Source organism: Haemaphysalis longicornis, unplaced genomic scaffold (genome assembly GCF_048455015.1).
Source record: "Haemaphysalis longicornis isolate Haplotype H1 unplaced genomic scaffold, Haemaphysalis longicornis Haplotype H1 scaffold_9, whole genome shotgun sequence".
Classification (NCBI taxonomy): domain Eukaryota; kingdom Metazoa; phylum Arthropoda; class Arachnida; order Ixodida; family Ixodidae; genus Haemaphysalis; species Haemaphysalis longicornis.
The window spans coordinates 40,755,198-40,767,738 of NW_027526460.1; the positions used below are offsets into that span (position 1 = coordinate 40,755,198).

The 12,541-nt window shown below is 45.5% G+C and overlaps 1 protein-coding gene across 1 annotated transcript; it reads right to left on the minus strand.

Moving 5' to 3' along the window:
* Positions 1-285: 285 nt before the first annotated feature.
* On the minus strand, positions 286-11,207 carry LOC144152190 (uncharacterized). The gene is made up of 3 exons (XM_077683418.1): positions 11,130-11,207; positions 4,883-4,999; positions 286-2,838 (listed from the first exon to the last, which is right to left on the minus strand). Exons 1-3 carry the CDS (start codon positions 11,157-11,159, stop codon positions 2,440-2,442), a joined length of 546 nt encoding a protein of 181 aa, XP_077539544.1. The 5' UTR covers positions 11,160-11,207; the 3' UTR covers positions 286-2,439.
* Positions 11,208-12,541: the final 1,334 nt, after the last annotated feature.

Sequence of the window (12,541 nt, forward strand, 5' to 3'; positions counted from 1 at the left end):
ACTGGTGTCTTCTCCAAGTGCGCTCTCACTGTCGCAATGTTCTTTCGGCTTTAGCTCACAACGGTAACGGTACTGGAAGGTAGGGTATGGTATGGCTTTTGCCGTATGATTTAGCGATTGTGCAGTGAAGTCAGTTCAAGTATTTAGTGAGTCCTCGATTTAATAATGTTACAGGTAAAGTATACGACGCATTATTTTCATGCAATAATTTCACTGTGTACGCATGACAAAGGCCAGAAACTCATCTTGAGAAAATTTTATTTTGTATGTTATGCAAATAAAAAAAAAAGACGAGCGTTAAAAATCTGCGCTATGATTCACGTAGCTTCTTCGTCGGGGATAAGATGTAACTGTATTGAGCGAAGAATAGACATGTAACTTGTAATGTGTTGTAGACATGTAATAATCACAATGTAACTTTGCTAACAAAGTTCTTAGTCGGAAACTTAGCACAATTTACGAGCTACCGAGGAAAGTTTTTTTATTCACTCATGTCCATTGTTTTCACGCAAGTGCGACAATTTAAAAACTCGGCGGGCGAATCAGAAACGAGATCAAGCTGGCAATATTTGTTGTTGTTGTTGTTGTTGATGATGATGATGATGATGATGCACAGTGAGCCGCTTTACTTCATGGCATGGCACAGCCACACGGAATTTACATGTTGATGTGGTATTTGGGCGGGTCAGGGCTTGTCTCAGCGAGAATACGTTCAACCAATCCATTGTTGATAAATATATAACAATTGCCAATGAAATTAGGGGAAAATCGAGGTGAATAGGTGACTACGGGTCATTCCCCTCACTAGGAAGTGTTGGCTGAGCTCGCATTAGTGAAAATATTGTAAGATGAGAGGGGGGATTACATTATTCGCATCAGAGGTGGAATAAAAGTACGATGGTGAATGGGCATTCCGCGTTAACAATGATACCAAATTGGAATGCACAATTAAGACACAGCAAAAAAGAAATTTGCAAAAAATGAAACCGAAATGTGAGATGCAGGCAAAAATGCTGTTGGAATCCATTATGATCTCACCGCTTTCTACAGAAACGCATTTGACACATGTCGCCGAAACAGTTTACGGAAGGTATTTCTATCCATTTTATTCCTGTAGAAGAGAATGTGTGTGCTTACGGGACAGGTACAAAAAATGCAAAGTTGTTGTGGACATTCACGACTGTTAATGGTATTGCATAAAGGACACAGAAAACATAACAAACCTGGAAGCATTGCTTGCAAACTTTGTTTGAAAAGCACTGTTTGTCTTCCCAGTGCAATAAACTGGTGGCTCTAAACACTGGTGGTTCTCGAGCTGTTATACAGGCCTCACAACAAGTTGCGCTGCTTTGCGGCAGACCATTCGGAAACGCTGGTTAACCTACTTCTGACAGCCTCATTAGAAACTTAAACTGGTAACACAAATAACGATAAACAACGCTTAAAGGGTTATGTTGGCGCAGATAAATAAAGATAAATAACGCTAACAAGGTTACATTGGCGCAGCCTGTGTTATCAGCATGTTCTTAGCACTGATAAAGAAAGCCTTTTGCGGAAGCTCCACTTGTTCTTTAAAGACTCGGCACACGTTGTTCGCAGTTTCTACTTTCCCTACGCATTCTCGGTATCGCTAATGTCTTTTCCTCCTTAAATAAGGTGACAAAGAATTGTTGATTACTTTGCAGAAACGGCGGAATAATTGTTTTTGTTTTCACTTCTGTCGTACGGCGTTCATTGGCCGTAATTATATGGTTCTGCGTGGCAATGGTTGTTTATGATGTTTGGTAGCATACATCGTGTAGTGATTCTATAATAGCCAGTCAGCTTCTAATAACTGCTATTTGTGCTCTTCATATTGATGTTTGTTTTAATACTTCAAAACATACAACGTTTTTTTTTTGCTCTGGGTATAGCATTGGTACATTATAGCTTAATTTTTATTCTAGCATGCCTTATTGTGTTGTAACGCTCCTGGTGGCGAGGTACAGTTAACCATGCAAGAGTTACTTTCTGCCCTGAATCAGTAGAGGACAATCTCAATTTAGAATTATAAGTAACCAGCTTCGTTCGTTTCAAAATGGTTTGCCTGCCATTTCATTAAGTTCGCTCTTATTTCAGACATGTTTAAAATCAGGTTCTCCTGGCTTTCAATCTGGGCCCTTCCTTACCGGACGATTGCATACCGTATCACGTTCGGGTAATTCATTTAAATAAACATCGAGAAAGGGCAGAAAAGTCATCCATAACTGATTAACCATTATGGAAGGACAATCTAGTCGATTGTTTTACACCGTATTACAACGTTCCCACTCTGCGCAATCATTTGATGCTTCACAAGAGAATCAGGCGACACTGTTCGGTGTACCAAGCCCTGCGAAGTATTTTCTGCGTTTCAATAACAACTGAAGCATCCGCTGACGGTACTGTGTGGCGGTCCGATCAGTGGTATCCTCCGCCGACAGGGTAGTCGGCGTACCACCCGAAGGCCCCGTAGCCTCCCGAGTAGGCCCCCATGTCGAGGTATCCCTCGGCCTGGTGACCGTAGCCCGTAGCCGAGCCCTGCAGGTCTCCGCTGGGCGATGACGCTGCTGGCGCATAAGCCGCTTGCGCTGTCGCCGGTGCACCTTGCTCGTGGCTCTCCGACTGCAGAGGTACCAGGGAAACACGGCGTCCTCGCCCCGCACCATCCACCCTCCGTTGTGGCCCCGGTGCTGCCCTGGCGCCGTGCTGGGGCCGGTGTCGCACTGCCGCTGTCGCCACGGGTCTTGCTCGCTCAACGGAAGCTTCTGCGGATTCGACGCTTTCCTGCTTCGTCACTGGCGCCGTCACAATGAAAGGCTGGAATAACGAGAAGAGAAGAGCGCCCTTGCTTTTTGCGGCACTTTTAAGATTTTAACTGCTTCGAAAAAACGTTGATCTGCATCGGTGACACTGTGGTAGATCAGCTATGGAGTGATGGCAGGCGAAAAGAGAACGACTTGCCTTTTGTTCCGCGTGCTTGGTCTTTTCGTTTTCCCGGAGCAAGTTATGTGGCATGCAATGACTACTACTTCAAATTCCAGCACTCGTGATGTGAGTTAGAGCGAACAAAAATGACTCAGCGAGACAAATGACGTGTAGGATAACGATTTTCTCACTCGTACCATATTTTGGTTTTCGGTGTAACCCTGTTTTCTTTTTATGTGGGAATTTAGAAACACGCACTGCCAAGTGTGCCACCGGTCGTTTACTAGCCACACCAACAAACGAACGAAACAAAAACAAAATGAGAGTACCCCATTCTACAGATGATGCAAATAAAAATTGGTTAGAATCAGCACACCAACAGGCAGCAAGTACCCTGAAAAATTGCGCACCTACACTCTAGGTGCGCTGAATCTAGGCATGTCATAAGCTTACTCAGGACATGCTTTAGAGTAGGGGCGTAAAAAGATAGCAGAATTGAAAATAAAGTGCTGCTGCTTAACTTTTTGCAACGATGAAATCCCCAGAAGATAAACTTTTTCGCAATATATATATATTTTTAATTGGCGGTACTTTTCCTGCAACGCAGGTGGGGGGGGGGGGGGGACAGTAAAGGCGGGGACGGATCAAGAAACCGGTAAAGCGTTTTCATGACCGGATTTGTAACCAAATGTGTGCGAGATAGTTTTCAATCATTTTACAGTTCCCGCTCATCAGAGTTTCTGACATACCTCAGACCATCTTAATTACCTTCGTTCACTTGTTTTTCTTTCTCGTTTGCAGGTTTTCGTTTTCTTTGCGAACAGCTAGGTAATTCACATTGCATTACAATCACAATTAAAAATCTTAACTTCCCAATTACGCATTTTTGTACAGATACACAAGACGTTAAACGGTTATATTTTAATTCATTTTGTTTTGTTAGTTTTGTCCTAATCGGGTGATGGTGGTGGATTAGAAATCATAATTGTGTGTTCGTTATTTTTTTCCTGTCCTGTCTTTTTCTGCTTTTGTACCTAACGTTTTTTTTTTTTTTTTTCTTCAACAAATACGCAGTAGCAAATAATCTACACTTTCTCCGTTGACGAAGCGATTAACTATATTGAAGGGCAATCACACATTTTTGTGCTGATGAGCTTTCGACGACTGGTTTAATTGCTCTGCAAAGAACGCTTGTGCATTAAAAAGCTAACAGCGCACTAAAACGAATAATTAATGATACTTGCAATGAAGCAACTGTCGTTCTGTTTATGGTTATTATGAAATGGAAGAGTCGCTCGAAGGCGCGGTAATGAAATTCGGAGCTATTTTGGCAAAGAAAAATGTTTTTTCAGATGTCCTGACGCTGTCTGGCCCGTAAAGGTTCGCGCACGACATATTTAATACGGGAGCCTCAGAAATTTTACGTCGCTTAATTCAGGCAAAAAAAAAAACACTTACAGAACATATTCGTTTCAAGTGAATGACAGCCCAATAAAAAAATCTGCATTTCCGGTTAGTGAGCGCCCGTAAGAGTTCTTTGCGTAATTTTGTATTTTCCTATTTGCATTGCCATAGCTGTTTTAACAATTTACAGGCCCCGAAAGACTCTTGGAACCCCTTGCTTTCTTGGAATGCTTAACTCTGGTGCGATAATTTTCGTTGGGTCTTCACCAGTTCTTAAGTCCTTACTTATTTCGGCAGCGATGTTGTGCGTTCCTAAAGGTAACTGGTTATTGTAAGTTTGCTTGCAATAAATTTTCCAATTATTAAGTCCTCCCTGATTTAGGCAGTGATTTAATACTTTCGGAGGCAACTTTTTACTTAAAGATTGCGAAATACGAATTCCACAGCTTTGGGAAATTTTACTCAACTAACGTTAGTGGCAGACTGCGTGCCTGCTCATTCATTGCGATCTGAAGCAGCTGGTATACCGTACCGCTATGGAGTGCTGCTGGCTCTCTTCGACGAGCAGAGGCTCGACATGCAGCAATAAAGGCAGGGCTGCTCCGCGGACCAGTACCACCAAGAACAGCACGGGAACCACGGCCCGGCACTGCAAATGTAGTGGTCGACGCAATCCGTATATAACTAAAGCGCTAAAAACCCCATACTCAGACCGGCGAAAGTGGGCAAGCAAGAAACAATACAACCACAGCGCCATATATTCGAGGGATCCCACAAGACATAAAACAAGTAGATGAACGTCCGAACGTTCGTACAACGCTTTCTGCGCCACACAAGTGGTTGGGACTGCATAGTCAGCAGTAGATAGAGACAGCAGAATCAGTAGGCGATACGTGGTATGCGTAGAAAGCATTGTTTATGAGATACTATACTGCCTTGTAGAAAGACTACGCAGGCCCGAATGGGCGGTCTTTATACAATAATAGTGTGAAAAGGGGAGCTAGAATGGCATTCGGTTTTTCAGCGTAAACGGTGTGTCAGGGGTGGAGGAGGGTGACAAGGTAATCAGAGCGCGCGGGAAATCATTGAAGTTGAGGAGATAGTGGCATCCGGCATCGAATACCTCAGCGAGGCGTCTGTTTCCCTATACTATAAGGAGATGTATTAATTAATGAGGCCCGTATAGTTGCTGTGACATAATTGGGGTCAGTTTAGCTTTGCTGGTTTTATATTCCCCGCGTTACTTGTGTTTTATTTTGCAGGTATATGTTGTCCTTAGTAATCAACGTTTAGTTGAAGGCAGTGCTAACACAATGTCCAAACTTTTTTGTAGGTGTTTTGTTGCGCTGTAGCTAAGATAATGTCGAACCAACGAGCCTAATCCTCCACCCTGACAGTCGTATAAAGGGATGAGTCAAATGGGTAGTGGAATGACAAATTAACGTAAGTTGTCCTTCAGAAGACTTTTTCATTGCTTTGGGCCTCTTCTGTGTGTGCGTCTGCACACGTTCCCTCTTTGTTCCCAATAAATGTTTTTGCAAATTCATACGTCGAGGAATATACCGTGCCGTTTTATTGTGGGCGTGTATTATGCCTTTCTACATATAATCAGAGCCCGGCCTCCACACGTTCGGTATTTGCCGAGTGATTTTAATCTATGGTGTTGTACGGTCGTATCTTCAAAGCAGAGAAGGCTGATTAAAGGCCAACTGCACTCAAATTTCACCTCGGCCAAATTTGTTTTTAATGCGTAGTAAGTACCCCCAAATAAGCTGAGACACAAGTGGTAGCCCCGTCAAACGCCTCGTTAATCAGTCAGAAGCGTTTAAAAAGGCTCCGCCGCAGACCACTCTGCACCTGCCGGCGGATCACGTAAACAGCCATGACGCGCCTCTGACGTTCCAGCCGGCGGCGGCTTTTTCCTCTGGCCAGCCACGCAGCGGGAGAACCGGTCGAGCTCTGCTGCCCCGTGCGCGCGTAGAGCTTGCGCGCAGACATTCTCCCGAACTGGTGACCGGTCCGGCCGCTCGCTGGACGGCTGCAACGTCACTGCAATGGCCGCGCTCTCCTCGGTTTCGGTTTCAAAATCGCCGATTTTTGCTGGCCGCTTGCGGCGTCCACGTGCGTATTTCAGCTGTTGTATTTTGCATGTTGCTTTCTTTTTAAGCAGACTATACGGAAATAGGGTTTTCAAGAAGTCGAAATTTTGAGTGCAGTTGGCCTTTAAGTTGCAACGCGTTAACTTATTAGATGCGTCAGGTCATTTATGAGCCAATAGTTATAACTTTTGCATATTTTTAGAAAACATGATTAGCAAGTTTCTGTAGGATAAGCTAATGCAGAGGATTTATCCTTACAATAGAGACATGCAAGAGGCCGTCTCAGGCGGACGCGTATTTTTGGAATATTTGAACACTGGCCAGCTTACGAATGAGTTTTAATGCTTGTATGTAAGACCTGGTCACGGTGGTTTCAATGCTGGATCAATGGTTTATAATTTAGTACTATTCGCTTGGCCACAGGCATGTTTTCTGCGAGGCAATGCTTCGTTTTGCACTGCTGGTATAAAAGAAAAGTGAGAGTTTGACTTATTGTCTCACCGTTTGCATAATGTATCCAAAAATACGCCTCACTTCTGCGCTCTTATCGATATTCGCAAAATTTTGCATGAATTTTGTCAGCCATGTTCTGGTTCCAACTTTTAACTGAATTATGCGGACCATGACTGAGTGTTCTTCCCCTCTTGGGTCTCATAATGACACAAATCTTTGCGGGTAAACCCCGTTCCAAGGGGTTTCCAAACGATGGGCGGGCTTTTCCTATTGCGGCCACTCTGGGAAATGGTTTTTTGTCGGGTTTCGAAAAGACGGCGTAGACGGGTGAACGGACGTACGGGCGGCCGCGCGCAATTGTTTTGCCCGTGAGCCCGCCGAGGATTCTATACGGCTGTGGTCCCACCTTTTGTTCACGACGATGCGCGCCTTTCGGCGGGAATATTGCCCAAGGGTCGCGCTTTGACCTACCGTAGCGTGGTTGCATTCTTCAAAGGCCGGTGTCACTGGGCAAGTCTCGGGGCGGACGGACACTCCTCTCTTCCATCAGTTTTCCCGTGTTAGCGGTATTCGAAAGGCACACGCGCTCTTACCTGCGTCCTCTCTTAGCGGCCGTATAGAAGGAAGGTTTGTCTGTCGTAGAAGACTCATTTCGTCTCCTTTCTCTCCGGTTCAACTGTCTCTTCTTTCGCCATTGTTTAATCTTTCCTCTGAACCTTGTGTTGCACGGACATGTCCTTATTCCCTTGGAAGGCAACAAAAGGTACGTCTGTGAGGTTAATACGGCGTGCGTCCACCCTTCCCTTGGTAATTGTTGACAGGTACATGTTTGGTGCCAAGCGTTCATATGTAATTACTAATAACTAACCATGTCTGTCACGTTTGCATTGTTCTGACGCTGAGTGCATAATCAGCTTTACGGTAAAGTTTTGTTCTCAGCTGTGCTTAGATTGCTGTTGTTGCTAAAATGCCGTTTAACAGAAGCAAACCAACCTAGAAATCTTCTTTGTGTGCGTGCATGTGACGCTCCTTGTACATATACAAACAGTTTGCGGTAGGAGACATCCAACTAAACATCACCTGATTCACACGCAGGAATCATAATCATTCAACCGCAACTCCTGTCATGGTAAGAGCAATATCTCATGTTTCCTACACGAATATTTATGCCATTATTCAGCTCAGGACGCGGAAAAATATTTTATCATCAATTATTTTTCCGCGTCCTGAACTTCTTGTCATATCACGAATTCACCCAAAAGTTTGCTTTTCTACCAACCGTATGTAGTGGCCCTCGGCTATAATTCCCGCTTTGGAATCCGGAGGCCGTTGCTGCGATTTTTCCGACCTGTGAAATAACCAGGTCCACGCACACACGCACGCACGCACGCACGCACGCACGCACGCACGCACGCACGCACGCACGCATGACCACCCACCAGTGGGTTGGGTACTGCTAAAGGAATGTCGGGTCTGAAATACACTTATATTACATTTTGTAACTGCAAGGGTATGGCGTAAACTAGGCATTTAGGGGAGCCTCCAAGCGCGCGTTAGAAGAAAAAGCTGGCCGCGTATGCTTCAGTGCAAATGTCGTTCAAAGACAATTAGCCTTCTGCCACCCTGCCACGTTACTCCCTCTTCTTTCCCCCTTTTTTCTATCATGAATGCAATGGAAGTTTGGTTCATGCCTCCGCGTTCGCGCGTTATCTGTTGGGAAAGCCAACTTCTATCCCGCCTCTCTTCGACACCGTTTTTAATGTGACCTTTTTGTTTGGTGCGTCAAAAACCAGCCCCACGTATATTGTTAATTAAAAGAACGCTGGAACTCTCGATTATGTAGTAATATTTTCTACGAATAACATGGACATGTATTTATTTGTAGCAAAGCAATGAGACACGTGGCCTATTTTTTGGCCGGGTGAAAAGTAGTTGAAACAGACAGACAGACAGACAGACAGACAGACAGACAGACAGACAGACAGACAGACAGACAGACAGACAGACAGACAGACAGACAGACAGACAGGCGAATGGAGGGACGGACAGACAGGCGAACGGACGGACGGATGGATGGACAGACGGACGGATGGGCGGACGGGCCAACATTTGAGTGGTTAGGTAGCCCAAGAAAGGCTGCTGTCTTTTAAATAATTCAGAATATGCGTCTCCGAGTATTCATGAAATTTACTGGCTCAAACATTAAGTGCATTCGCCATAGTTGATTTGTTTGTTTAGTATCAAAAAGTGACGATGGCACCTAGGCCTCGCCTTATATTTATATCCAAATGCCTGAACATCACATGTACTTCATGGTGTACGTGTACGTACGCATCCCTTGTTTGAGTTGCGTAAGCACATGTGTGGGCGCGTAAGTTGACTTGCTGTCAGTAGGAGTAAGTGAATTGGCCCGACCTCTGACGGCTGGTCACTGGGCTCTTCCCTTTCTGGGTTATTGAATATTGTGAGTTGCTATGTTGACGACGCAAATTGGAGGCAGTGCGTTGGGTACGAGTTTGTCAGTATAGCTGTCACTGCCATTGTCCAATCAGTTCCCCAGTGTTGGTACGAGTAAATTGTGCAATTTTAACGTCCCAACCAAACGAAAAGTGGTGAACTGTGAGCTTGTGACGACTGCTGTCATTGTCGCAGGGCAACCCGCTTAAGTGGGCGTGTTGGTAAGTCTATATGCAGCCTTAACGTTAGGTGACCTTATCGTTGAGCCTAAGGAGGTTCCACGCAACGTCAATTCTCATTGTACGTCAAGCGGCGCGACTGCGTTAGACCTTAAAACGTTACGTTAGGGCTGATGTTTCGGCCGTGAGCTTTCGACGGCGGTTGATAGTCTACCTGAGTGGGTATGTTGTTATGCCGCCGCAGGCAATGAGATGAGAGTTTTTGTTATGGGTTTAGTTCTATATTCAGGCAATGGAAATTTAGACGAAGCGAGGCGAATCTGAAGACGATGGTGTTTCTTGCCAAATGAGCCAAGTAGTTAATAGAACTAGACTGTATGGTTTGACTAGCTGTAGTTAATAAAATAACCTGGCGCACCACGAACAATTATAGTTGGTATGGTCGCGTTCAGAGAGTAACGCCACCATTCACCCCCGAGTGCAATTCAGTGCGACAAAAGACACTTCTCACTACACAGGTTGACGACATTTTGCCCATGTAAGGGCATATTGGCTTTAAAGTTGGTTAAACACAGCTTTTATTCCACGTGCACACGAGGGAACACTGCGCACAGTCGTGGGAAACTAAAATAAATGTCGTTTCCAAACGTCAATGTAGAAACCATTTATCTCTACCAGCGTAATAATTCTTTTCACAGTTTGAGCCTCGTCTTAATGAATGCTGGTGGTGCAATTTTTCACCGTGAGTTAGACAGCGTGAGGAACTACTGTTTTCCTCAACCATACGCTCCTTAATTTTATGCATGAGTGAAATTCAGTTTCAGAAAAGCGACGCCAAAAAGAACCTTCCAGGGGTGTTCAAGATATGGTAGTGCGGTAAGGGAAGTTAGAATTTGGCAGTTGGAAGTTGGAATGCAGTCGCCGCACGTGTCGCAGTGTACGCGGTATCTCTGGGGTATCATTAACGGGGTACACACGGCACAGAGCTCCCAGCTGACAAAAAATTTGAAGTTTAAGCAATTTTTTTACAGTGATTATTACTGGCGCACTAGGCACTTCCTAGGGAACTCGCCGCGGTGGCTCAGTGGCTAAGGCGTTGCGCTGCTGAGCACGAGGTCGCGGGTTCGATTCCCGGCCGCGGCGGCCGCTTTTCTGATGGAGGCGAAAAGCAAAACCGCCCGTGTGCACGAGATTTCGGCGCACGTTAAAGATCCCCGGGTGGTCAAAATTAATCCGGAGCCCTACACTACGGTGCGCCTCATCGCCTGCGTTGCGTCGGCGCGTTAAACCCTAAAACAATCAATCAGGCACTTCCTAGGGCAGGAGAAACGGCTCACATTTGCTTGATTGCTGCGCGGCTGCAAGTTTTATCTATGGGTAATTTACGACTGGATATGTTGGATGAACCCGTCCCATTACTGAAAGAACGCACCAGACGATGACAGCTATGTGGTTTCACCACAGATTTTTGGCCGAGTTAAAGAAACTATTCACAGCGCAGATTTTGCGGCGTTTGACAGCGTTCAACGCGATTCACGATCTCACTCTACGTAGGCATCGTGGCACATCAGATAAGCGAGCTTGCACGTACCATGTTGAAACCGTGAGCTGGCCCGTTCATTCTTGCTTGAGCCCTGCCGACAGCGGGACTAAGCAAGCAGCCGTAAGCCGTTCTCCGAACGGGCGTTTGTTTTTATACGCCGCTCTTCAACGACGTTCCGCTGTGTGCACAGCCCAATGCCCCTTTAAGTCGCCACATCCATTGGAGGCTGCCTCGGGAAGCCGCGCCAAAATTTGCGGACACTCGCTTTCCCTTCTTCAGTTCTAGCAGGACTAAGCACTCGCGACTAACGGTCTTTTTTTTTTTTTTTGAACTTGTGCGCTTTGTTTCGTTTGTCGCAACGCATGGCTGTCAAGCTCTCGGCGATTCCCGAGCGCTAAGCAGTCTGGCCGTGCTGAGCGGTGCATGCCCGTGCCATCGCTCTTCGAGCAGCTCAAGCGGACTGTTACGGCGAGTGGAGTGGCCCTCGCATCCGCAGCTGTATAGGTGCGAAGAGTTTTTCCTCGAGGAGGTTTCTTACCCGTTCCAGAGACTGCGTAACAGTGTCCAGATTTAGAAAGTATGCCGCACTGGCCGGAACAGCCCGGGCTATGCACTTGTTCGTTTTTTTTAACCCTTTTATGCCCAATGTTTCTCAGGAGCAACAACTCAAATGTTATTTTTTTCTTTCACACTTTCTGTTTTTTTTTTCGACATTTAACACCATCTGTTGACAGAAGGTTTTCGGACCTTCACAAATTAAAAGAAGAGAGGGCAGCACGTACTTCTGTGTGCTAAAAAAAGTCTTGTTTATGCGTTTCAACTCGCGTCGAGCACGGGGGCTCAATCGGCTAGTCACAGGTAAGCGAAATTGTACAATTTCGTTCTTAATACAAATGATAGCAATACAAACTTTACGTTATTGTCACTTGAACCATAAATCATGCCGATCAAGGAAGCTTTCCTTGTTCAACTGATATATGGGCAGCCAGTGCCCAGTGTTTCCTTCCGGACTCCGCTCTAGAAACTCTTCTACATTTCATCAATGAAGCATGGCGAACAGGCTGTATCCCCCCTGAGTGGAAGACTGCTAACATCCGCCCTATTCCAAAACCAGGCAAATCACTTGCTTTGAACAGTCTACGCCCAATTTCACTTACGTCCTGTGTTGGAAAACTGATGGAGCGTATGGTCCTGCATCGTCTCACTTGGCTTCTTGAACATAGCCAATTCTTTGACTGGACTATAACTGGGTTCCGCGCTCACAGGTCAACACAGGATACAATGCTGCGAATCCAACAAGAGGTGTACGCATATCCGAGCGCAGCCCAACTTAGAGCAATCGTGAGTCTAGACTTCCAAAAGGCGTTTGATGCAGTTTCGCACTCTGCAATTCTTGAACAAATCCGGATACTTACGCCTAGCTCCCGACTGTACAACTACATCCACAATTTTCTGACCAC

What these genes read in the sequence shown, in the direction of transcription:
- LOC144152190 (XM_077683418.1), bottom strand. Translation starts at nt 11,159, where the DNA reads ATGAACGGGCCAGCTCACGGTTTCAACATG. An exon ending in CAGCTCACGGTTTCAACATG is followed by an intron (nt 5,000 to 11,129) that starts GTACGTGCAAGC and finishes CTACATTTGCAG; the next exon opens with TGCCGGGCCGTGGTTCCCGT. An exon ending in GCCAGCAGCACTCCATAGCG is followed by an intron (nt 2,839 to 4,882) that starts GTACGGTATACC and finishes TCGTTATTCCAG; the next exon opens with CCTTTCATTGTGACGGCGCC.